Here is a 24361-nt window from a genome sequence, read left to right as displayed (position 1 = left end):
TCCACTAATTTGTGCTCAATTGTGCAGTACTAGAATATAATTTTCAGAATATCCTTTGATGTGAATATCCTCTTGCTGGAGTTAATAATAAAAAGTACACCCATAGAGCAATACTGTGTAAACAATAGTGAGGACAGCATACTTGCCTCAGACAATATTTTTGTATTTTATAGTCTGGCATTCAAATCTGTCCTATCCGTTAATTTTTAATAGTGTGTGAGCATGTACCAGCGGCCAGCATTATATATAACAACGTTCACTGCAAAAGTTATATTTCTGGAAATCTACTCATCATTCCTTACATTTTAAATACTCTGTTTCACTAAACATTTAAGGTTTTTTGTCAAGAATGGTAGCATGCTATGCCAGGCTCAGGCAGCAGGTTGTGAGCAACGCTAATGAACGGGCTGCTAAAATGGGGTTCTGGCAATTTTCCACTTTGCAGATACCTTAAAATTTCAGTACTAGGGAATACCGATCCCACCAGGACTACTATTTCCTTAGGGAGAAATTCCGAGCCGCTTTTTCTGAAAAGAGTGATAATCTGTGTTTTGGGGTAACAATAATGTGAAATTCGTGTAGTGGCACTGCATCGAATGGAGTAATACTGAGAAAGACAGGCGGTGTTAGGCCAGAAGTGAAAAAAAGAGGGTGAAGAAAAGTAGAGGGAGTTAAACACATAGAGTGGAAGCACGGAAGGCAGTGGGGGACAGAACCTGCATTAATGAATGGGGGCACTGAAACAGAGTGAACGTAAGAAAAGAAACAGTGAATAATAAGTAGAGACCAGAACAAATAGAGTGACAAACAGAACTGAGGGGTGTGAGCAAGAAGAGAAGTAAGAGAATGATGGAGTGAGTGAAGAAAAAGAAATGAAAAAGGAGTCAGAATGGAAAGAGGAGCAATAAAAAGAGACTAAGATAATCTAATGATTTGAACGGAAGAAAGTCAAAAGTTTAAAAATATAGATGAGATATGGAGAAAAAGGCATGGAGAGAACTTGAGAGAAACGAGTGATAAAACTGAAAATGAAAGAGGAGAACAAAACTCTGTGGCTAAATTGATAGGAATTGAAAAAGAAAGGGGTATGTGAGAAGCCAGTAAGAGAAGGCACTTACAAAAGATAGATTTGTTTATAAGATATACTGCTGTATTTCACCATATAAAAGAATGTGTTTTGCAATCCCTTGTGTCTCGTAATGCAGATGTTCATATGGTTGGATAATGCCTCCAGGATTGGGTTAATTAAATGAACATGCGAGACATCAGCTAAACATGCATGTGTGCTCCATATAGTCCGTGAGCATCAATACATTAATAGATGAATAAAGTGCAAATGCGTGTGGCTATGAGGAAAATGTATCTGATTAAGAGCCCTGAAGTTACACTAGAGCTCATGGACTGAGGGATAGCCAAACAATAAGACAGAGAGAGGAGTACGGAATGAAGGCACAAGTGTAAACATGAGAGAGGGATACATATAGAGATGAGATGTAATGAGAAACGTGTCAAGAAGACAGAGATTAGAAATAGAAAGGAAGAGATTCAAAAATATTAGGAGTAGTATGAAGGCCTGAGGGAGAAATTATATAAAAAGTGAAGGATCAAATGACACGAGAGGATAGGAATTGACATGTCCTTCAATGGAATATAGAGATTCGGAAGAATAGTTGGTGACAGCGAGCAACCTCAAGAAATTAACTTTGAGGACAAGACTGAAAACTATGCTCCATTTTATCTGTAGGTTTGCCCCACTCTCTATAGTTCGGTCTCTTCTCCCCCGTACTTGCTCCAGGACTAGGCACTTTGTTAAAGGGCGAAGGAGGGCTCTGGTGTCTCCTTGCTGACTTCTCCCTCCAAATTGTGGCGCGTGGGTCCTTTAACCCCAATCTGTCTGCTCTCATTACACTCTCGCAGAGAGATAGAAAACTTTCTATAGGTTCCTGGCGCATATCTGGGCTGTGCAGCATTCCTCGGCTTCTTTGATACTAAGCAAAGAAAGCATGGAAAGCAAGAGGCGGCTGCGGTCCAGCGCTCCCCATTTCAAGCCCCCCTGGTGCCAGCGTTTGATTGCTGACCTAAATTCCCCTCTCGACGCCAAATCCTTTTTCCTTGGCTTCTGTTCTCTAGCCCAGAAAACACACGCTGCTCGCACGAGGCCTGCCCTTTCTGGGTGCGCTGGAGCCTTCCTGTACTTCTGAGACACGCGCTTCTGAATATAAACACTAATTCGGATTTTAATTGCGGCACCCGCGCTATAATTGTAACGTAAAGCGCGGGTGCCACGATTATAGCAAAAGTAAAGAAATAGATGTTTGTTTCTATTTCTTTACTTTTGGTATAATCGCAGCACCCGCCCTTGACTTTTGAAGTTATAAGTAAAGTGCGGGTGCCACGATTATACCAAAAGTAAAGAAATAGAAACAAACATCTATTTCTTTACTTTTGCTATAATAGCGGCACCCGCGCTTTACTTTTAACATCAAAAGTAAAGCGCAGGTGCCGCGATTATACCACAAGTGGAACTGAAAGCGATCGCGACGCGATCGCTATTGTCAACAACTAGTGGTGCGCACGCACTACAGAGGAGCGGGAGGCAGGAGGTGAATGCGCGCTGCTGCGCGTGCACGCCACCGGTGGGAATGGGCGGAGCAAAGGTGAGACAGTGTACCGCCTTTGCCCAATTGTGTGCTGTATTTATTGAAAAAAAAGCAAGCGAAAGCCAATTACAGCAGCAGAAAGCAAAACCACACGCACAAGCGTGTAGTTAGCTTTCTAAAAAGCCCTTTCAAGAGGTCTTGTGCTGCGCGGACAGTGCTGCGCACTGCAACCCTAGGAGCGAGACCTAAAAAATGATGCTCGGGAAACCTTTGAATAGTTAGGAGATGCCCTGTTGTATTTTGTGTGGGTCAAGCAGATTAATAAATCATTTGCAATGCAATAGGTCACGTATTCCCAAGAGTTTCAGCTATGAGCATTGTAAAATGACAATGCCTTTTATTTATTATTTTAAGTCAACGAATAAATAAAAGGCATTGTCATTTACAATACCAGTAGCTCAAACTCGTCGTAAATGTGTGACCTATTGCATTGCAAATTCTTGTTTTATAATGTTTTCCTAGTCTGCTGGAGTCTTGCAGGAGTCAATGCGGCCCCTGTACTCTTGTGGGGCTGAAAATGTTTCAGAATTTGGCCCCAGGGGGTCTCTCTGATATAAAATACTGTATATAATATATGTGTGTTAATAATCAGAAATGTGCACACGTACAAGAAGTAATACTGTAAGAATGTCATAGTTTTCTATATGTCAAAGAAAGAGTATGCTGATATCTTGGAATAGCTGTGATGCTGCGGCACGGAGGGCCTGGAACAATGTAGCCATGTATCATCCTGAAAGTTGATTAAATGCTCACTGCCCACATCCACGTGCATTTGGAGTTTACATGATTGCATAATATCACTTGCTATTTCCAAACGAGGCGTGGTAATATATGAAGTGCTATACAAATACACATTATTGTTCCTCTTGTTATTATTAGCACACCAGAAGAGGTTGAGCAGCAGCGAGAATTGTGGGACAGGTGACAATGAGACAGAAGCCAGGGCGGAGACAGGCAAATTAGGGAATAATAAGTACCGAAAAGAGAACCGAGGGTGGAGGGTGAAGGTGGGACGAAGAGGAACTGCGCCATTGTCGGTAGTAGCTGAGCTCTGGTGGCATGGTGCCACCCCACCCACAGTATGCCTCACAGCAGCTGGCAGGCCATAGATATCTGCCAATACCAGCTCCCTGTGCGCGGACCCGTGACACTGTAACTCCTCTCTCTTGGCCAGCAGGTCACTAAAAGCAGAAAGCGGCCCCTGGAACAGCAAGCAAAGAAAGGCCTTTACTTCATGCGGGCACCACCCCGCCTTAGCCAACCACAGGCAGAGATTTCTCATCCCTGCTGCAGCGACAGCTGTTGTTTCAAAGGAAGCAACAAAGGAGAGAAACCGCAGCTATGCCGAATGTGCATGAGCAACATTTCAGCGCCGGTGCACGGCCAGAAATCAAGGGACCCAGAAGGACGTAACCACACCGACGTATAAAAGCAGCGGAGCAACAGCCGGAAAAAATGATAGCTGCCTCGAAAGAAAACCAAAGTATGAACGCACTTCTAGATTACATAGCCCCATTCCTTAACCACGGTTACCTTCACTCAGCAGATTTAAACAAACATAAGCTTCTGTGTACCCAAATTGGAAATCTGCCTTAAGACCCTTAACATGGCGCCGTGTGTGTGGAAATGCACCATCTTTTCAATTTTGAAAACAAAAGTTTGGAGGGATATTTGGCGCTGCACACGCACACAATCTGGTTTCTGGCGCACATAGCCATGGCTGTAGCGCACAGAGACCCTAAACTGCCGCACACAGAGGAAAAAAATTAGAGGGAACATTGGTCTTATGTGTATATGTGTTATAGAGCCCCTCAAATATACTATTGAATACCCATGTGCCCTGTATAGTGAGCAGAAAGAAATGCATACACCTTTTTACACAAATTTACAGACTATGCTGTTTAAAACACAGGTATTCAAGTGTTTGTATGTTTATTTTCATTTTACATGCCACTAGTTAAAAGCATAGACATGCATGCATACCTTCACAAACTTTGTCAGACTTACAACAGTGACATGCTTAGGATTGCTGTTTTATATTTGGTAGGCCTAGCAGACTGAGCAGCCGATTAATGGTGAACCTTCAAGAGAAAAGTGAGGTTTAAGACATCTTCTGAACAGGATTAGTGATTAGGGTACTTTGTATGAGTCTGTTGTAAGGTGCAGTCAAAGTAGGCCTCTTTCTGCACCTCTGTTGGTTCTTTCTGCACATCTCTTGCTTCTTTCTGCACCTTTCTTCCTCTTTCTGGACTTCTGTTGCCTCTTTCTGCATTTCTCTTGCTTCTTTCAGCACCTTTCTTCCTCTTTCTGCATCTTTCTTGCCTCTTTCTGCACTTCTCTTGCTTCTTACTGTGCCTGTCTTCCTCTTTCTGCACATGTTCTATCTATGTAGGCATAGTTCGAAATTTGCATTTAAAAAACCTCAAAAATTCACTGAAAAAAACAGAGGTTTCAGGGACGTTATAGTTAGGGATCAGCATTTTAAAAACCTTGGAAATTCATTGAAAAAATCATAGATTTCAGGGACATTATAACTAGAAATTAGCATTTGAAAAACCTTTGAAATTCACTGAAAAAACATAGGTTTCAGGGACGTTATAGTTAGAATTTAGCATTTTAAAAAACCTTAGAAATTCATTTAAAAACCATAGGTTTCAGGGACGTTATAGTTAGAAATTAGCATTTAAAAACCTTAGAAATTCACTGAAAAAAACATAGGTTTCAAGGACGTTATAGTTAGTGGGACATTTCACTCATACAAAACCTGAGACATTCGGCTGTTATAGTTAGGTGAGGTAACTATAACTTGGGCCCACGCAATGCACTGCTGAAAACGTCACATATTACATCACTCATGACATGGTCAGTGACATCACTGATGACATCATCCAGTGACTGGGTGTTTCTGTAAAGTTAAATATATATATATATATATAATACTAACAGGAGACCATTAAAATCTAATTAAAATATTGAGCACTCCTCCCTGTTTCATGCAAAGGCCTGCCCCCACCGTTGCCGCTTCTTCTTTTCATTCTTCAATACTCCTTGGCATATATATATATATATACCAGCCTTCGCGTTTCGTCCCTAATGGGACATCATCAGGGCTGTAAAGATAACAAAACAAAATATCATTGATATGTTGATATTTTGTTTTGTTATCTTTACAGCCCTGATGATGTCCCATTAGGGACGAAACGCGTAGTCTGTTGATCGCTTTGTAACAAGAAATATTGATGCAACGTACAAAATGAATGCTTCTGTTGGAAAATGAACAATTTTCGTTGAATAAAATGAATATGAACTTTAATATGTACTGTTAATCGTGATTTTTTCTATTTGGGTGCTCCTTTCATTGATTCTCTTTGTATTGAAGAATGAGTGGGTGTATGACTGTCTGAATGGATAATTTAGTAGGTGCATGACTGACTGTATAGGTGAGTGATTAAACGTGTCTTACTGAATGCATGGGTTAGTGACAGATTGAGGCCAATTGAGGATGATGAACATTTCACATTGGGACTTCTTTTAGCATTCCACAACACCTTGCAGTATATTTTTCATGTGTTTTTCTTAAATACAAAAGGTATGCCTATGCATATTATTTTTTCAAACATACAAAGGAACACGAGTATAGATGCAGAAAATACAGACTTTCGTCATCAGTGGGGTCCAAAATTAGTATACAGAAAAGCAGAAATGATTGTGCACAAAGTAGGTCGTTTTTAGAGTTCCAAAATTTTTTTTGCTTCTTGCTCGTGTGATGGAGCATTTGAATTTTGGCTGAGTTAAAATCAAATAGTTATATCAAATGAGCAGGTATGCAAGCTGAGAACTCTTCAGACGGAAAATAACTAGGAACTATGCTTGAAGTTGCATGGGTGTGGTAAGCAGGTAAATTAGTTATGCAGTGTGGTCTTCCTTTGATACCTATTCGGAAGAAGCTATTGGCAAGATTCTCAGGGCCCTGAAGCCTGCCAATCACCTCACTGAGCCTCTCCCCGCAAACGCGGTTAAAGACTTCACCCCACTGCTCCTACCATTCTGGACCAAAATCATTAACAGTTCACTTCTACAAGGCTGAATCCCTGACACCCTCAAGGTGGGTCAGGTTTCACCCATCCTAAAGAAACCCACTGCTAACCCCACAGACCTAAACAACTACCGCCCCATCTCCAATATTCCTACCTTGGCCAAACTTCTGGAAAAATGTGTACACCACTAACTCACCAACTCACAAAACATATTGACCACTTCGACCTTCTTAACAAACACCAGAAGCCAGAATTCATCTGAAAATAGCGTGCATGACGCATAAGACCATACATCACAATACACCCAGTTATCTCTCAGAGAAACTGACAATATTTGGTGACATGAGATCCACACAAAGTGCGGAAAACCTAATAATGAAGTCACAAAGATTCAACAAGCAGAAAACTTCTAAACGATCCTTCTCAGGAATGGCACCTAGGATATGGAATGCACTACCCCCAGAACCAAGACTGAACTCCTCCTCTGCATCCTTCAAAAAGGAAGTAAAAGTGATTCTTATGACAAAATTCACCTGAACACAGACTAAGGATATTCTTTGATCATTCGTACCCGCTCCATTATTCCCGATTCTGACAAGGGTCCAACTAGTCAACCCAATCATTGTATTTGACAGTGGCATGACCCACCCGGACTCACATGTTTCCGAAACGTATTGCCTTGCTTTATGTTGCTCAAGATGTTATGTATATTTGTTTTACCGGCTTTATTGTACTATATAATTAACCTCATCTATTGTAAAACGCTTGATATCTGCAAAGATCTTGTTCGCGCTCTATAAATCTTTCTAAATAAAATAAATAAATAAATGATTCATACCATTGATTATTTTACAGGTCGAGCCTAGGGCCAGCGCACATGTGGTGCTCTACGAGACTTATTGTAGATGAGTACCGAATAGATGACCCCCCCACTCTCCGCCCATGTTTGCCATTGGCTTGTGTCATTGTCTGTCCTAAATGCTGGCTTCTGATTCATCAGTAGGCTTGTAAATCCCTCTTTAGTACTGCTTCCTCTTCATTTGTCACCTCCCATGGCAACTGGCCCCTTTACTTCGAGTGTTACACAGTGCAGGTTATTTAGACTGTGAGCACTATTTTCTTTAATGAGGTTCTCCTACTGCCTTCTTTACTTCCCCCTCCCTCCCGTTGTCCGTGCCTTCTCGCCCTGCCCGCCCGTTGTCCGTGATGACTACCATATGCAATGCAATGCGAGACCTATTGCTTTGCAAATACTTGTTTATTATGTATTAAGTCCTGGTATGGTGCACTTTGAGGCTTCCGAATCGTGGTTAGCTGCTGGTTGCAAAACCCTAAATTAAATACATGCGTGGCTGCAGTCTCATAAAGGACGTGGGGGGGGAATAAACAAATCAGCAAATACAGATAAAATGTGTTGTATGTTAAACCAAGAAATTAAAAATACGTTGAAAGAAATATAAGTGAGCCGGCTTCCTGAAGGACAGTTAAGTATTTAAGAAAAACTGCTCTAGGTTTTACCTGGATGACTTTGTACAGACTATGAGTTCTTGAGTTCTGTAGATGGAATGGGAAAAGACAAGGTCAAATGTGGGTACTGATGTGCTCACAAAAGCACTCTCTGCTAAGAAACAACACAATCCAAAGTATCCAGTACAACATATTAGACAGAATATCCTTCACAGGTCCAACGAAGCAAAGATATGCCATATAGATGGGTGCCATCATGCTCACAAACATATATGCCTTACCCAAAATCCACACGCTTAAAGACAACAGAATAAGTTAAACATATGATTACACACACCCGACACAGTTTGTATAAGACAGTAGATGGAAACCAGAACTCCAAGCTCTAGTTAACATACTCACATAACTTTTTAGGCATAAGGTAAACAAATAATCCAGACAGCACTTAAATGTTTTGGCAAAACCCCCATAGGACCCATTAAACTTGTTCCCATGTTAAATTATATTAATCAATGGACTCCTGCTCAATCCTCTCTTTAGAAGAGTTGTGTGATAGTGGAGTTAGTTCTCATTTGGCTGTATCTCAGGGAGCAAATGTCCCAAAAATAAAAGAAGAAAGTGTAACAGTCGATTTGCTTTCCAAGCCTAAACCTCCCCTCCCCCAACACAAAAACATAAGAACCTGTAACCAGGCCAGACAACACACGCCTAAGGAGGAACATCAATTTTCTGAAGACAAGAACATGCTCATATGTTCCATCAACTTGATACATTCTGATCTAAGTGCAAAACTGGGGCCATTGAATTTATGATCAAAGCTGTGGAAACCAAATTCAAGATCCTCATTGGGAAAATGATCTTGATGCAACTGAAGAAAGCTTCAGCTTCTTGGCACATTCCTGCTCAGACAGGTACTCTTCATTCTGAGGATTCTGTGAGTTTCAAAATCGTTCGATCTGAACCATATTAGCCATGGAGTTGCAGTATGAAATACAGAACACACACAGAAGACCCCATGACAGCAGTTTTGGGATTCTAGGGGGGAAAGGATGAAGTAGCCTCTCGTAAGAGGTGACATCCCTGGTGCCTGACCTCTCCAGTTAATTAAGAGGTTCAGATGTGGTCTCCTTTGACGCAACCTTGACTTCCTACTAAAAACAACAGACAAAGAAGTGGCACGGTGATGCTGGTTCTACAGAACCATATGCTAGAGATGGTTTAAGAGCACGGTGTGCCCATCCATAGTAGATTAACTATGACCAAATTTGATGAAGCATGCAATCACTCTTATATTGGATTCCCTCTGGAACCTTCCTAGTAGGCTATACATAGGCTATATCATTTTTGTCGTGAAAAAGACCCGCGCTTGATGCTTACATGTAGCACAGATACACAAGGGTCAAAACGTTGAAGCATAATTAGAAGCACGGAATTCTATTTTTGACCATTTCAAATTGATTATAAGTAATTCTAGGTCACTAAGAGAATAACTACATATGTTTTACTCTGTACCTGAATGCTATTGTCATTTATGTATATAGTCCTTTTTGAGCCCAATGAATTTGTTGTGATTTGTGTAAATTACACACTTTATTTCACCTTGTTTCACTGTTGCACTTGTTAACCATGTGTATTTGGCCTGCTTTTCATTTTTGATATAAGATTCTTTTGGCCTAAATATTGAATAAATTACAGAATAACACAAGTCAAGTCAAGTCAAATAACTTTATTTCGATTCCATATAGAAATCATAAAAGTGTACATAGAAAATTTTAAAAAGACATTGCAATTAATCCACCATAAAATCACAATACATGTTTACACAATTTTTTAAAATAAAATCACAGTACAGGGTTTTTTTTTTTAAAGCTAATTTCCATCAAGACTCAGTATCTATTTCTAATCACCAAAGCTGATCTAATAAAGTTTAAAACGGCATTACAAATATTTGCAGTTGACAAAGACAATAAGAGGTCATAAGCTTCTTTATAATAACGCGTTCCAAATGATTCTAATAATGGTTTGATGAAAGTGTTTCTTGGAACTTTATACAAAGTACAAAAAAGAAGAAGGTGAAGAGTATTTTGCGAAACCCTATTATTACAGGGGCAGCAGGGTAACTTCTCCCACCAACCCCCCTGCTTTGGAAATGCAAACAAAAAGTGTAAAGTGCCAAGGCGAAATCTTGTAAGATAAAAACGCCATTGCATGTTCATAATATATGACAAATAGAACTGGCGAACTAGTCTTCCTCGTACACGTAGTACATGATCATTTGTCTTTAAGGAACCTAGATTAACACTATAGGCATTTTTGATAATCTCCTTAGCATCCTTACCAAGCATTTCAGGATTACAGAATAACACAATTAGCTTGTGCCATTTGACATGGAGTGTGTGTTTAGACAGAAATGTATAACATTTATTAATATGCCAAACGTAGAAGGGGATCAAACTTTGAAGTAACTTAGCTTTGTATAAGTGTGTTGTGGCAGAACCACTATTCGTTTCATGGAAATATAAGGGGGGCTTTATTTCACCCAGTAATTACCAGGTCAAGTAAACATCAAGACAATTATGATCCCCATGCAAAAACCTGCTTGCCCTTGTATCACAATTTGATAGGCCAGTTGTAATCAGGCTCTCTGACTTTAAGTGTTCTTTCTGGAGTTTGCAATTTGCGAATACATAGCACATCAGTAGCAAATATGAATCTTTTGGTGGTAGGGGGCAAGGGGTGCCACAAGCAGAGGTGAAACCTGTTTTACTCAATTGAACTGAGAACTACTTAAGTGTCTAAAGTACCATGAATTAGCCTTAAAAAACACCTCCGTTCAATTAACATCATAAACTAAACTTGTCGTATTAAACTGAACTGTAATTTTAATACTCTTTTAAAGAAGTTACACGTGTCCAATGGTTCTTATAAAACAAATGCTTTGTTTGTAACATTGTTACGGTTTTAATGAACCAAACAACAAAGATTTCCCTACTTTCCTGTTATGTCATGGGGGGTCAAAGGGTGCATTGCGTCACTTTCGCTCTTTGGTGAATGGATTTCCACTAAAAGGAGTTTGCGTCTACACAAGAAGAAGCTTTGGGTCTGACTAGGCCTTACTTCACGAAACAGAAAGTCAACCTCGGAGTACTGCTAAGTATACCCTTCCTGGTCTATTATTAGGTAAGTCAACAGTAATAAATGTATTGCACTTTGAGTTTAATGTATATACTAGTAGGAATGATGAGTTACAAAACGTGTGTGTGGAGAAGTGGGGCTCAATGGTTAGAGCGGCAGACCCTGATGCAGAGGTCTGGCCCGGGACCAGAGTTCGGCGGGTCTTGGGCTTAAAATTCCACGGACCTGATAATTCTCGCCTCGGTGCCTATTCCAATCATGGAGTCCCACTCTGCAACTCTGGCAATAGCTTGCTAAATCTCCACAACGGCCCCCACAACGCTAAGAATGCCTGGCCTCCACTTTGGGGGTGCCCAGGAGTGGACACCTCACAGGGTATTTGTACAAGTGCCTTGAGACCCTTGTGGGTGAGTAGTGCGCTATACAAGTATCAATTTACATTTTCTTGTCAATCCTTTACCATCTGCAGAGAATATCTGAGAGCCATCACAATTTGACATTTGCTGCCCACTGCTCCGAAGAAAGAAGTGGTCTGCAAGAGCTGAGCAAACCTGCCGTTCACTCGTCCTAATCCTGGCCATCTCGTTCCTTATATGTAAATAAAGGTCAAATGCATCCTTCCAGGCATCAGCATATTATATCCTGCTGCGCTAAACAGTGGGAATTATTGAAAATTATTAAGAGTGCTTTATGTATTTATTTGCTTTGTAACGCGCCAACATCTCGCCAAGGCTACTTCGCAGCAGCACGGGTTAAAAGTACATGGGACGCTAGTTTATAGAGTAAATTATTATGTTGGCCTTACTCGATTTATTTTACATAATTAACGTATTCAACATATTTAAATGTATGCTATTAAAAAACTGATTTGAACGTAACTTTTTCTTCTTACAATATGCATGCCTATGTTGGTGTTTATTACGGTGATATATTGCGTTGCGTGTAAGTCAAGCTGGCCCACTTAAAATTGTGCTATATGGTTGAGAAATGACATTTTGTTCACCTTCTTTCTCTGCTGCAGGGGCAGTAACAAAGGACGTTGGGAAGTGAAGGCGAGAGGCGTCGCACAGGGATGAAGAAGGCCTTGCAATTCACACTTGCTATTTGTGTGTAAATTAAATACAATTATGTACGTAAAAGCATCAACCTTACACGCGGACAAGCGCAGAACCCCATCTCCAAGTTTAGAGAACTCTCTAATCTGTCAGAAACAAAACGCGTACCCTGCTATCTTGAAAACAAATAGAGAAAAAAAAATCCAAGAAAAAAAAAACATGGACAGCGCCAGGCTAATGGGTACGCCTGGGTGGATGGAGCGGGCAGGCAGCAGGAGACGTGGCTTCCTCGCCGAGGCTGAGCAGAGGATTTGTTCTGGGAGGCAGAGAGCGAGGAGGGAGGGACGGGGGGAGAGGTGGAGGATGGGGGAGAGCGAGAGGGAGAGAGAGCAGGGCCCGCGTGTGCCTCTGATTCCCGGTGTAATTTGCAGCCAATCATCAGTAGGTGTCCACATCTCTGCATCCTCCTCACCTCGGCGCCAATCCCCCGTCCTCCCCCTCCACCTCCCTCCCCCTGTGCCTTCCAGCCACACGCACACACCAACAGAGAGAGAGAGGGGGAGAGGCTCCCCGCCCGCCTCCCTCCCTCACACACTGAGCGGCTGGAGAGCGGCGGAGAGCCACGCACTGGGAGAGGGGGGAGCGCCAGCGAGAGACCACCGAGAATAGCAGGCGCGCTCTGCCGCCTGATCCCTGCCCCCTCCTCCTCCCACCTCCTCCTTCCTCCTGCCAGCAGCTCTCCAGCACTAAAAAAAAGCCATTCACAGGTAGCTTTTTCCCCCCTTTTCGCGCATTTCTGGGGCTTTTTCCACCCTTCTTCCGCTCTCTGCAGTTTGTTTACAAGTATTAAAGTTGTCACTGGGAGCCGCCGGGGCACATCTGGATGTTGTTTTCCTCTCTTTGGCTGGAGGTGATGGGCAAGGCTGGCGGCGTCTGCACAGCCCCTTCCTGTGAGGCTTTCTGGTGAGTGCTTATTTATTGTTTTTATTTTTTTTCCTTTCCCCCGGCGGTGGTGTTTTGTTTCGCGGAATTTTCTCTCTCGCCGTCGATCATTAGCAGGCAAGTAGATGCACGAAGGGCGACGCAAAGCCTCTGCCGGCGGATTAATATATTAATTAAACCGCGGCCGCCCCTCCCCCTGAATGTTAAATATGACCTTTGATCTCCATGTCTCCGGTAGAGCAAGGCAGACATGTAATATTGAACGAGCTGCAGTCACGTTGCTTTCTGGAATAACACCAGCTACCAAGTGTGCACGGATCCAGTTTTATTTTGAATTGTTTTGAATGACAGATTTTTTTGTTCACCTACCTAAACCTCTTAGGTATGTGCTTTTATAGTTCTTATTTTTTTCTCTTTCTAGCCTGGAAAGGTTTGAACAGTAGTGTCCTGTTCTTTCTCAGCATGCCCTCTCTTCAGTCGGACATCTGATTTTTGTTGGAGAGGAAGATTTTTATTTTTCATTTATTTGTGAGGTTTTTTCCTTGTTGGATTGCTTCGTGTATTCCCCATGAGAAGTCGATTTCAATGGTTCAGAAATGCTGCCCGGTACGTGCATGGGGAGAACAGTGGAATGATTTCCTATGTGGATAAGGAGATGTTCGAGCAGGTATTGTGATGAGGGCGATGCTGTGTTATTTGTGTGACCGGAGGGTGGGTGTTTGTAACGCTGTCTGCTGCTCCGCGGGTACACTGTGCCTGGAGCTTTCTGGGGCAGCCTTTGTGCTGCCAGCAGACCTCCCTGTGCAGCAGCCAGGGAGACAGATGGGGAAGGTGCTATCTAAACATGCACCGTGCCATTTTCCCCTCTTGGGTCCCCTGGGTGATGCTGCGCGTGGTCCCTATCGCACTGGTTTTATTCTAATCTGGCTCACTTTCTGCACCCCTCCTCCCCCACTCCCGCGCGGTAGCACGGATGAAATATAAAGTGGTCTTCCTCCCTCGCGTTGGGATTTTTAACGGTTCATTAATCTTAGCACGAGTCTAATTATCGTAATTGATAACCATGGCAAAGTTGGAATAGGACTGGGATGAAACTGTGCATGCGCTAAAGGCAAACTTTTGCTGCTTATGTTTTAGGAGTATAAATGTGTTACCAGTATGGAGGTGAGCTTCTTTCTACAGAACGTGTGAGGTCTTAACTGACGTTTACGTCCAGAAATCAGGTCTATGGCAGGTGTGTCCCGTGCGTAATATTCAGTGGCGTGCAAATGGCACCAGAGGCATATGCTAAACCGGCACGAGGGAATAAACATTAAGTCAAGTGTTACAGCCTCAATACCCTGTAGATTATGAGGTGTTAGAGTGGATGGCTGTTTTACACTCGGGGTTCAGCCACCATGACTGGGATGGGGGAGGGGCACAGCCCAAAGGGCTTTACCAGTAATTGCCGAGGCGCACTCTGCCAGTGCAGGTGCCACCGGGAAATACGGCATTGTTTGCCAGAAATATGTATTTTTCTCTCCTCGCAGCCCTCTTCTGTTTTTTTTCCCTATTATGTGCTCTGGGAGCAGAGTACCCCCTCCCTTCCCTGCTACCTTTCTGGTGGCTGGTCCAACTGAGACCTGTGCTTGGTACATTGAATTAAAACCCCTAGCAGAGCCAGCTGTGCTGGGGATTCACACTAATGACCGTCAGACACAGAAGGACACTCTGGCAGCTGGTAGCCGATTTTTTTTCCTACCTCTTCAGTTGAGATTGCATGTGGGCAGGCTCTCCGGTCTCAGGTGTATTGTATGCTTATAGTGCACGTCCTCTCGTGCACTGGCCGATTGTCGCCAGTAATTCTCCCCTAGTTTATCTTTCCCTTGTAAATTTCTCTGGTGGGCCGAGAAGCGTAATAGGAACTTCGGGAGTATTGAATACCTAAGGGTTAGATGGGTATTGAGTATCTGCATCCGTCCCTCATTTGCATGTCTAAGAGCTCCCCTCATAGCGCTTGTCACTTCCCCGCCTCTCCCTCCCAGGTTAGTCACATAGCTGTCAGTGCAATTAGGCCCCAGGTCATACCTCACACTCTGCAGCAGACAGTGTTTACTTGAGATGGTGGTTTTTTCCTTACATTTTCCTGCTTGGGTGCTGTTTTTTTTTTCTTTTCCTGGATTGAGGCTCTGTTATTTGACAGTTTCCTACCTAGAATTGAATCTTTGACAGTTTTCTGCATTTGTGTGGTGTTTTATATATCCATTTTGGATGTCACTCATTCCCTTCTTGGGATAATATTTTGACAGCTTTTTTGAGTGAGCTTTTGTTTGATTCTTACCCATGCATGGAATTTGGTTTAGGTTGTCAATTAACTGTTTTTTTATTATTTTATTTTATTTGCATCGACACACGCGCTCCTGATTGCATTGGTATTTTTGACAGAGCAATTTTGCAATGAATGGAATGTCTTTACTCCGCCTGAGATGATGTTTGTAACAGTTGCGTGTTAGCACGTGTTTATGACTTTGTTACGACTTAGCATTAGTTCCCCTGTTTGTGCTGGGTGGTCTTTTGTCAGTTTCTTGCTCGAGATGGTGTTTGGAGCGCCATTTTTCATAGTTGGCTTTTTGAGCTAGAGACTTTGGACAGTTCCCTGCTAGGGTTGATTAAGGTGGTGGCCTTTTTGAAAATTCCCAGACAGATCTCTACTGAGGTAAAGATTTTGGACAGTTCCCTGCTATGATTGACATTTATTGACAGTTCGCAGCCTGGGGTGACCTTTTGACAGCTCCCTGCTTGAAATGGCGTATTTTGACACGACCCTTTGTCTTTCTGACACCACTGCATTGGGGCAAATGTCTGGCCCGTGCTTTTTTTTAAGTTTTCAAAGTGCCCTATTCGTCTGTTTATTAATTTCTGTTTAGATATGGAGTCTGTTTACATTCTTATTCTTTTTTTGACAGAACCGTCGCACCAGGATGCATAGGAGGATGATGCGTGAGAAAATGCCGTCTGCCACGATAGCCTTAAAAGAGGAATAAAAGGAGGAGAAAAAGGCAGCCCGGTGCCAGCCGCCCGCCCAGCAGAGGGAATACACCAGGAGTGAAAAGGGGAGCACAGAAGGCATACATCATAGGTGACTACAGCATCGTGGTCCCTTGGTGGCCGCCCTCCTGCCTGGACATGGCCGGCATGAGTGCCAACGTGTGTGTGGAGAGCGGCCAGGCGGGCGCCGAGGCCGCCGGACTGCCCAAGGCGGACGGCGGCCTGAGCCTGGTGGAGGGGGCGCTCAACAGCCTGGTGGATTACAACTCGGAGATGGAGCGCTACCGCTCTTTTGCCACCTTCTACAAGAGCAACGGGGCCGCCGCCGCAGCTGCCGCCGCCGCCTTCCCGCAGGCCGCCAAGATCGCCCGCATCACCACCCCCATCTTCCCCAGCGCCCGCATCGGCATGTCCCCGTGGAACTGCGACAACGCCATGCAGCAGCTGTGGGGCGCCGCGGCCGCCACCGGGGGAGGCGGCGGCGGAGGGGGAGGTGGCGGCGGCGGCGGGAGCAGCAGTAGTAGTAGCAGGAAATCCGCCATCAACACCCCTCAGCCCCAGGCGGCTCCCGCCAACAGGACCAGCAGCGGCGGCGGCATGCACAGGAACAACGACCCCCAGCGGCTCCTAGGGGGCAAGCAGCCAGAGCCGCCGCCGCCCCCTTCCTCCGCCTCCTCGTCCTCCTCGCTGCAAATGGCAAATAATAATTTCCTCTCCACCCTGTCCCCGGAGCACTGCAGGCCCCTGGCGGCGGGGGAGTGCATGAACAAGCTCAAGTGCGGCGCCTCAGAGGCGGACCTAATGAACCTCCCCGAGCGCGTCGGGACCTTCTCGGCCATCCCGGGGCTCGGGGGCCTGTCGCTGCCGCCGGGCGTCATCGTCATGACGGCCCTGCACTCGCCCGCCGCCGCAGCCTCAGCCGCGGCCGCCGCCGCCGTCACGGACAGCGCCTTCCAGATTGCCAACCTGGCGGACTGCCCGCAGGGGGCCGGCGGCGGGGGCGGCGGCGGGGGCTCGGCCGGAAGCAACCCGGCCAAGAAGAAGCGCAAGCGCTGCGGGGTGTGCGTGCCCTGCAAGCGGCTCATCAACTGCGGCGTCTGCAGCAGCTGCAGGAACCGCAAGACGGGACACCAGATCTGCAAGTTTAGGAAGTGCGAGGAGCTCAAGAAAAAGCCCGGCACGGCCCTCGGAGAGGTCAGAGGAGATGATTACTTCTTCCCCTGCCTGCCCCAGTCCCTGCTCTCGGCCGCTGCCGCCTCCTCGACCGCCTCCCCCCACCAACCCCCGCCCCTGCAGTGCTTCTTGTCTGGCTTCAAGATGCAGTACCCCTTCAACGAGGCCTCCTTCAGGCTGTGAGGCCCTGCACCATGACACTGGCTCACCTAAGGAAGTCACCTTTAGTTTTATAAGGGGGAGGAGGGGAGCCCGGCCCTCTGGGGGTGTTTTTGTCTCTGGGGAGCCTCCTGACCAGCTCTGACAACACCAGAATATAATCACTACATCCAACCCAGGATCATTTTGTGTTGAACCTTCCAGTTTTCTGTGTCCTGTGTTTTTTGTGCGTGTTACTTTTTTTTCTTCTTTTTTCTGTGTTCATCTCAGCACTTGACACTCACCGGGGTTGGAGCTCTTAAATTATGCACATTCTGTCTGCTGCCTGACATGACAGGACCATAAATGATAAACACCAATGGAATTGTAGATTTTTTTTTTAATAAGAAAAGCCTTGATGTGTAAGGCACTTTTTTTGTAAAACGAGAACGAGAAGGGTTCCCTGTCCTAACGTGTTTTCCTTCCTTCCCCAACGGACCTTTAATCTTGTTTGCTGAGATGAAGCCACCGGATATAAGAGCTGAGCGCCTGACCTTTTTCATGGTCACTGGCTCAGAACAAACTCATATCTGGTTCAATCTCGCAGAGACTGCTAATGATTTGGTTCAAAACAGCCACCTGGTCCCCGCGTTTGCCTTTGATTAAAAGAATGGCTCACATTCGAGAAATCCATGCTTTTCTTTTTCACATTCGCATTTCACTCGCGTTCTGTTGTCATTTTACTTTATTTGATGAGGAGCTAAGTACAGAAATGGTAAGATGGAGCAGGGCTGAGCTGAATCTCATTTCATTGACAAGTGGCGCTATATAAAAATAGGTCAAAAGCCAATTGTTAGGGTAGCCCACTTTCTTTAAAAGTGACGTAGGCACTTACTATTTATAAAGTTTGTTTACGTAGTATTGACAATCTGTCAAGCGGAACATTGACATATTTGATCTAAAAAAAACTCTCCCTGGTCCTTTGTTAGATGAAGGACATACATTTATCATTCTAATATTACCCGATGCTCTGCTTATAAATTAACTGGGTGATTCAAAGGCCCCTAGAGTGACCGAAAAGCACTGAACCCTGGCGGAAGCAGTCTATGCTGCTGATGGGAACTGTCCAAGCTCCCCACACACCCTTCTGATAACCTCTTACAAACCTGCTGCTGATACAAGCCCTGGAATCCGAGTATCTGCATCTTGTAGGATGAACATGTGGGTACACTGCCCGCTGGCCTCAACCCATAACAGTTGTGGCTTTGCCTTCAATCAATAATAATTATTGACAGGGTCCCTATGATATCACAATGTTTGTCTAACTATAAATTTACTTTGCGAATAAATGGGCTGAAATAATGTTTTGAAGAAGCACACAAAGAAAGTGGTAAATATGTCAGAGATAAATGAGGTGGGGAACTTTCAAGTGAGGGTCTCATGAAAGCTATGATGCCTGTTGTCTCAAGTGGTGGTATCAGTACTTCCATACATAATACAGGCCTTGCCAAAGGCTACTGCACATGCTGTCACCTTAACGTCACTATCAGGTTTATCTAACCATGGCCTAGCGGTAGAAGTCTGAACCCCCCCCCCCCCCTTCTGTGTTGTAGTCTCTTTAAAGTCACTACCATTCAGTACAGTATCTCTTGCTTGGTGCCTATCGAGAGTCCTGTAACTTTAATTTATACCCCTTTGGCTGCTGTTGAATAAAACTAGACTAAACCATCCAGCACACTGCTCAGTGCATCCTTTAATTTCACTCCTGTATATCCGGTCCCTAGAAAGGACTTTGGTACATAAGAGTGATTTGAATAGGGTAATTTATTCAGACTGCATGCTCCTTTTTAACTAGGTTTGTTTCAGGACATGAAGCACTTGTCATCCAGCTATTAAATGCAGACTGCATTTTTCGTTTTGTAAAAAATAAATTGTTTTGTTTAAAAATAAAAAAATAAAAATGTTTTTTTGTGCCCAGGCCTCATTGGCCTGTGTCTTTTTCCGCCCGACCAATAATGTCAATTGACAAGTGGCATCACTTCCCATGCCCAAAAAACTCCAAAGGCATTGCGTGTATCACCTGAGTTCAACAATCAGTAATCTGTAGATTAACCATATTAGGCAAATGCTTAATATTGTAAATACCAAAGTAGCAAGAAAGAAACAAAGTAACCCTATACAGCAGAATAGTACGTTTGTTGCAGTATTATAAATGTTGCAACATCACCTCTTGGCATAAGACATCTCAAAATGTGACAGAATCGCTTCGCCCAATACTTGTTATCTACTGAAACTTCATTATACAAAAGCTACTGAAATGCTATTATACGAATCAACGCTTGATAATTTTGCAGCTCGCTTTAGAAGAGAAGACGATCCACGTTAAGCTCAGTCTTACACTGTTTCAGTGGAGAAGGCCAACCGGAACTTCAAGGCCATGTCACTGCTGCACAAGTTAGATGTCAACCAAAGGCACACTTCTGCCTCCGGGCTTCATAAATGAGTGGTGCTAGAGTCTCAGCACATTGAACAAGGGCTTGCCATCTGAAAATAACAACTGATTCCATTAAGAGCATGTGGCCAAAAAGGTCCAACAGCAATGTTCATTGAGTTTCCCATAGTTGTAGAAGAAGGTAGCACAAAACACCTCAGATCATGGATCCTATAAAGTGGTGACGTGATATTTTAGATAAGGGTGTCGAGTCATCTTTACTTAGAAAGTTTATTCACTTCATTCCATATGATTGGTAGATTGATGTAAAAGATTTATACCTTTTTTCATTTCACTATGTCTTAAATGATGTTCTTTAGTAGGTTGTCCATGAAGTGGTCAGAAGCGAGTCGCTAAACCTGTTCAAGTTGACAGAATTACACTTCGAGCAGACTGCAATAAGATTTCTTTTTGTGACTCACTCTTTACAATTATACGAATAAGATCAATTTTGGATCATTAATATACAGCCTTGAGAAAGCTCCAAGCATTACCTGCTACGGGAGGTGACACACATGATGACCAGGACGTTTTTTTATCAACACCCAAGAATTTTTGAAGTGAAACAGTCTAATTGTAAATTGTCTAATAAACCGGCCTAAAAATTGCTTGCCTCATGAAATAAAGTAAATGTACTTTCTAACTAAATATGACTCAGCATCTGGCTGTGCAATATCACATCTTCATTCCGTAGTATTCATGATCTGAGACATTTCCTCTCACCGTCTTATCAAAAAGTATTCTAAGTATTTTGGACACTGAGGTCATACCCAGTGGCATTATAACATTTTGCCAAATATCTTCCATGTCCCCAGAATTTAGCATTTGCAATAGTTCATCACATCGCCAAGGCCGTCTTTACGTTAATATTGAGTTTATCATAATTGGTGGGGTAATGTCTAAACAGGAACTCTTTCCTTACCGTGCTTCGAGACCTAAGCTACATCTCAAAGCCAAAGTACAAGGACATAGAAATACATAATGGTTTCCTGAAATCTTGCACAGAAGGTCTGTGGCCTGGTAGTTTGGTCAGAATTCATCCCTTTGGAGTAGGGCATGTTGATTTGTGTGTGATATGGTCCCCTTTAATGCAAAAGTAACTTAAAAAAACAAAGAAATGCTGCCTGAGAGCATAGAGATAATGACCCTATGAGTTAAGAATGGCATTTAAGGCCCTCATTGTGAGTGGTTCAATGTTTTCTGACCCCTGTGCAAACTCCAGCCAGGTTGAGTGGTATATATCACACCCAATAATGACTGTTAGGGTTAAATACCCCAGCGTTCGTTACATTTCAGCAGGTCAAGCCTGTTGAAATTTAACAAGTGTACAGTATTTACTGTACTATGCAGCTTTGTGTGCGTAAAGCTTTAAAATCTGCATGTCATTACCAAATAACTCGGATTAGACGCAATTAATCGCACCCAAAACATAGTGTACCTTGTGGTATCTTTATTTATGAGTTGTGATTTATGGCACCTTGATTCCAACAAACTTTGAATCCGAACCCAAATCTTTTTGTAGACCTCAGAGAAATATCTGTCACAAACGTAGCTACTATAAAACAAGAAAAATAGCTAGCGTTCCCCTTCACATAATGCGCCATTGATTATAGTGGGCTTACAGTTTCAGTCTTGCACCAAGTCATAACAAGTAAAGTGGTATGTGTCCTTCAAAGGTGACTGCCTGGGGTTGATCTGTAACCACTGCTACGATTTACAAGCAAACCACCCTTCTTGACTCAAGTGAAAAGGCTTCCTAGAGGAAAATGGTCCCTACCTTTCAAAACAAGATCACGGTCCATGAACCACATATGATGTAATCTGGTTTTAGGTTTATTGATATTAACGAAGTAATTGAACCAGAAGAAATGTAATCCTAATGGTCTGCCCCCCAATCAATATTTTACTGACATAATGATTAACTGTATGCAGTCATTGAGCATATTGTGTTTTCTTCTGCTTGTTTGAGCTGTTTTTCTTGAAAGGTTGAATTTTCTAGCTGTGTATTTTCATATCCCACGCTGTATCTGGTGGACAAAACCGCCAACACTGATGCTCCTGTTTGTTTTCCATTGAAATTAAAACTGGTTCCAAATTTGTGGGCACTGCCAGGCCTTTTTACTCACCCAATCAATTGCATAAACAAAACTCCTTCCTATGTAGCGTGGCTGTTTTCTGCTGGATTGTAAAGTTGTCATTGTCTGTTCCCTTACTCGTTTGTAGGACAGAGTGATTGTGCTTTTGTGAAGCGCCCCGTGGATAGTTCGGCTTGGGGGGCACTATTATAAATAATGTATTTTTTCAGAAAGTAGAGTTTAACTATTAACATTTTGCAAACATTTCTCTCCCACACTGCATACAACCACCTCAGAATAATAATAAATGTAACTTATATTAAACCGAATGAGATTTCTGTCCGTTTACTTGAAGAACAAAGTCATCAAATACTAATTGTGAGGGGTTGTGGTGCAGATAAGGAAGCCATTATTTGCTCCATCAGTGTTAGTGGCTCAAACATGGCTATAAGGGTTAGGTTAACACGTTTTCTTGATTAATGTGCACCATCTTCCCTTGTGGTCTCTGGTTTGCAACAGGTTGGGTTGTCCGTTTTCAGTTTCTAAAATAACATACTGGTGGTGCTGCATGGTGAATAAAATATTGCAGGGTGTTCATATGCTTCTTATTCCCAAAGAACCAAAGAATATCATAATAAGGTGTGCTTTAAGAGCATGCATATTTAAAAAAGTTTAGGGACCAGTACGAATGGACAAAGAATTGACGGTATGTCATGCAGACGCAAAGTATGTTACCCCATCTCCACTCAACACTGCTTGCTTCTTGTTGTTGTGGTAATTTAGGATTATCATGATTGCCTGGCAAGTTTGACCAGTGTTTCAAAGTTTGGAGTGTCATATGATGTTGGTTCACTTAGCTGAGACCAAGGTTCTGTTTTGCTGGTACACATATCCTATTTCTGGAAGACCTTGGCTGTTCAAGACTCAGCTAGCTTTAAAGTCATGTGGTATTCGCAACTGATGTCTGAAATGTAAAATTTTTTGATTCTTTTTCTCTCTCCATTCGTTAAACTAGTTACATTGTGTAGGTGTTTATGCAAATGATCAGAAATATGCGGAAGTAATCTTAATACCTTAAAATGAAAGTGCAATAAGAAACATCATTCATCAGTGTTCTTCTCATTTGCCACTGGGTGTTATTTTTGTTGTAGCATTGCTGACAGTCTAGCTGGTCAATAATGTTTTCGCCGCTCACCTGTATTATGAGTTTGACTAAGAAGAAAGAACCAAAAAGGTAGATAAGTAACATTATGAAGAATTATTGACTGGGGACATGCTGATGCTGTTAGCCAATGAATGTGCACGTTCTGTTCCCACCATTCCTTCTCCAGACCGTTGCCTTTCATAAGAGTGCGTCAGCTGAGGGCCTGTACCAATAATTACAGACAGGGTTTCGAACAACCTAATTGGCTGTTGTGCTATCAAGATCAAGTGACTGTGGAGAATATATTTCTCCCTCACAAAATGAATACACTGGTACATGGAAAAATAATGGCCCACCAAATGAAGACTTGCACAGTTGCAGGCCCTGTCTTCACAGAAACACTTATAATACGGTACATTTCTATCTTTCCTGTGGAACTGGCCTGTGTTTTGTTTGTACCTAGAATGGACTGGCATTGAGACATTGTGTGTAACCTGTTTATTTATTAGTTCCTTTTCTTCCCTCGATAGTCCTCATGTTGTGCTGAAAATGGCTTATACATTTGGCTTGTGCCAGCCTCAACTAAGCAGTGTGATGGTTAGCACAGTGGATGTTAGTGCGAGTAGTTCTTAAATGTAATTTGACCCTATGTTCACCGCCCCTTTTTCTGGACTGATGAGCTTAACATGAGAAATGACCAGATTGTTTATGGTTAAAATTAAAATAGATTTGAAAGCCTGGAACCGTGGGGCTTCTTCACTAATGCTCTGCCTGGGCCAAGTTTCCACCATGCTATATGTATCTGCATATTTTTTGCCCACCTGCTGACCTGCTTCCTCTGATTCTATAGCTCTCCTCAATGCCCTTTGCCAATTTAAACAATGAGGCTTCTGTGGGTTTCATTTTGTAAAAGGGATTCTAACTGTTTGGGTTGGTGGAACTCATTTTTTAGGTCGAGCCTGGGCAGTGCATGTGCTGCTCTTTGAGGCATGCTGTATTGAGGTAGGGACTTGAAGC

General features: G+C 43.2%; 1 protein-coding gene across 3 annotated transcripts; it reads left to right on the top strand.

The window, feature by feature from the left end:
• The first annotated feature begins 12950 nt into the window (after positions 1-12950).
• LOC147728174 (uncharacterized) lies at positions 12951-22529 on the top strand. 3 transcript variants are annotated; one of them, XM_086962042.1, is made up of 3 exons: positions 12962-13317; positions 13718-13963; positions 16242-22529. In XM_086962042.1, the coding sequence occupies exon 3, from the start codon at positions 16462-16464 to the stop codon at positions 17677-17679; it is 1218 nt and encodes a 405-aa protein (XP_086818168.1). In that variant the 5' UTR covers positions 12962-13317; positions 13718-13963; positions 16242-16461; the 3' UTR covers positions 17680-22529. The 3 variants fall into 3 exon arrangements, with proteins under 3 accessions (XP_086818167.1, XP_086818168.1, XP_086818169.1); XM_086962041.1 differs by lacking the exon at positions 13718-13963 and having other exon boundaries at positions 12951-13317; XM_086962043.1 differs by lacking the exon at positions 13718-13963 and having other exon boundaries at positions 12962-13121.
• The last annotated feature ends 1832 nt before the right edge of the window (positions 22530-24361 follow it).

The sequence above is a fragment of the Lissotriton vulgaris genome, chromosome 3_1 (assembly GCF_964263255.1).
Source record: "Lissotriton vulgaris chromosome 3_1, aLisVul1.2, whole genome shotgun sequence".
Classification (NCBI taxonomy): domain Eukaryota; kingdom Metazoa; phylum Chordata; class Amphibia; order Caudata; family Salamandridae; genus Lissotriton; species Lissotriton vulgaris.
This window is presented reverse-complemented; position numbering and strand designations above follow the sequence as displayed.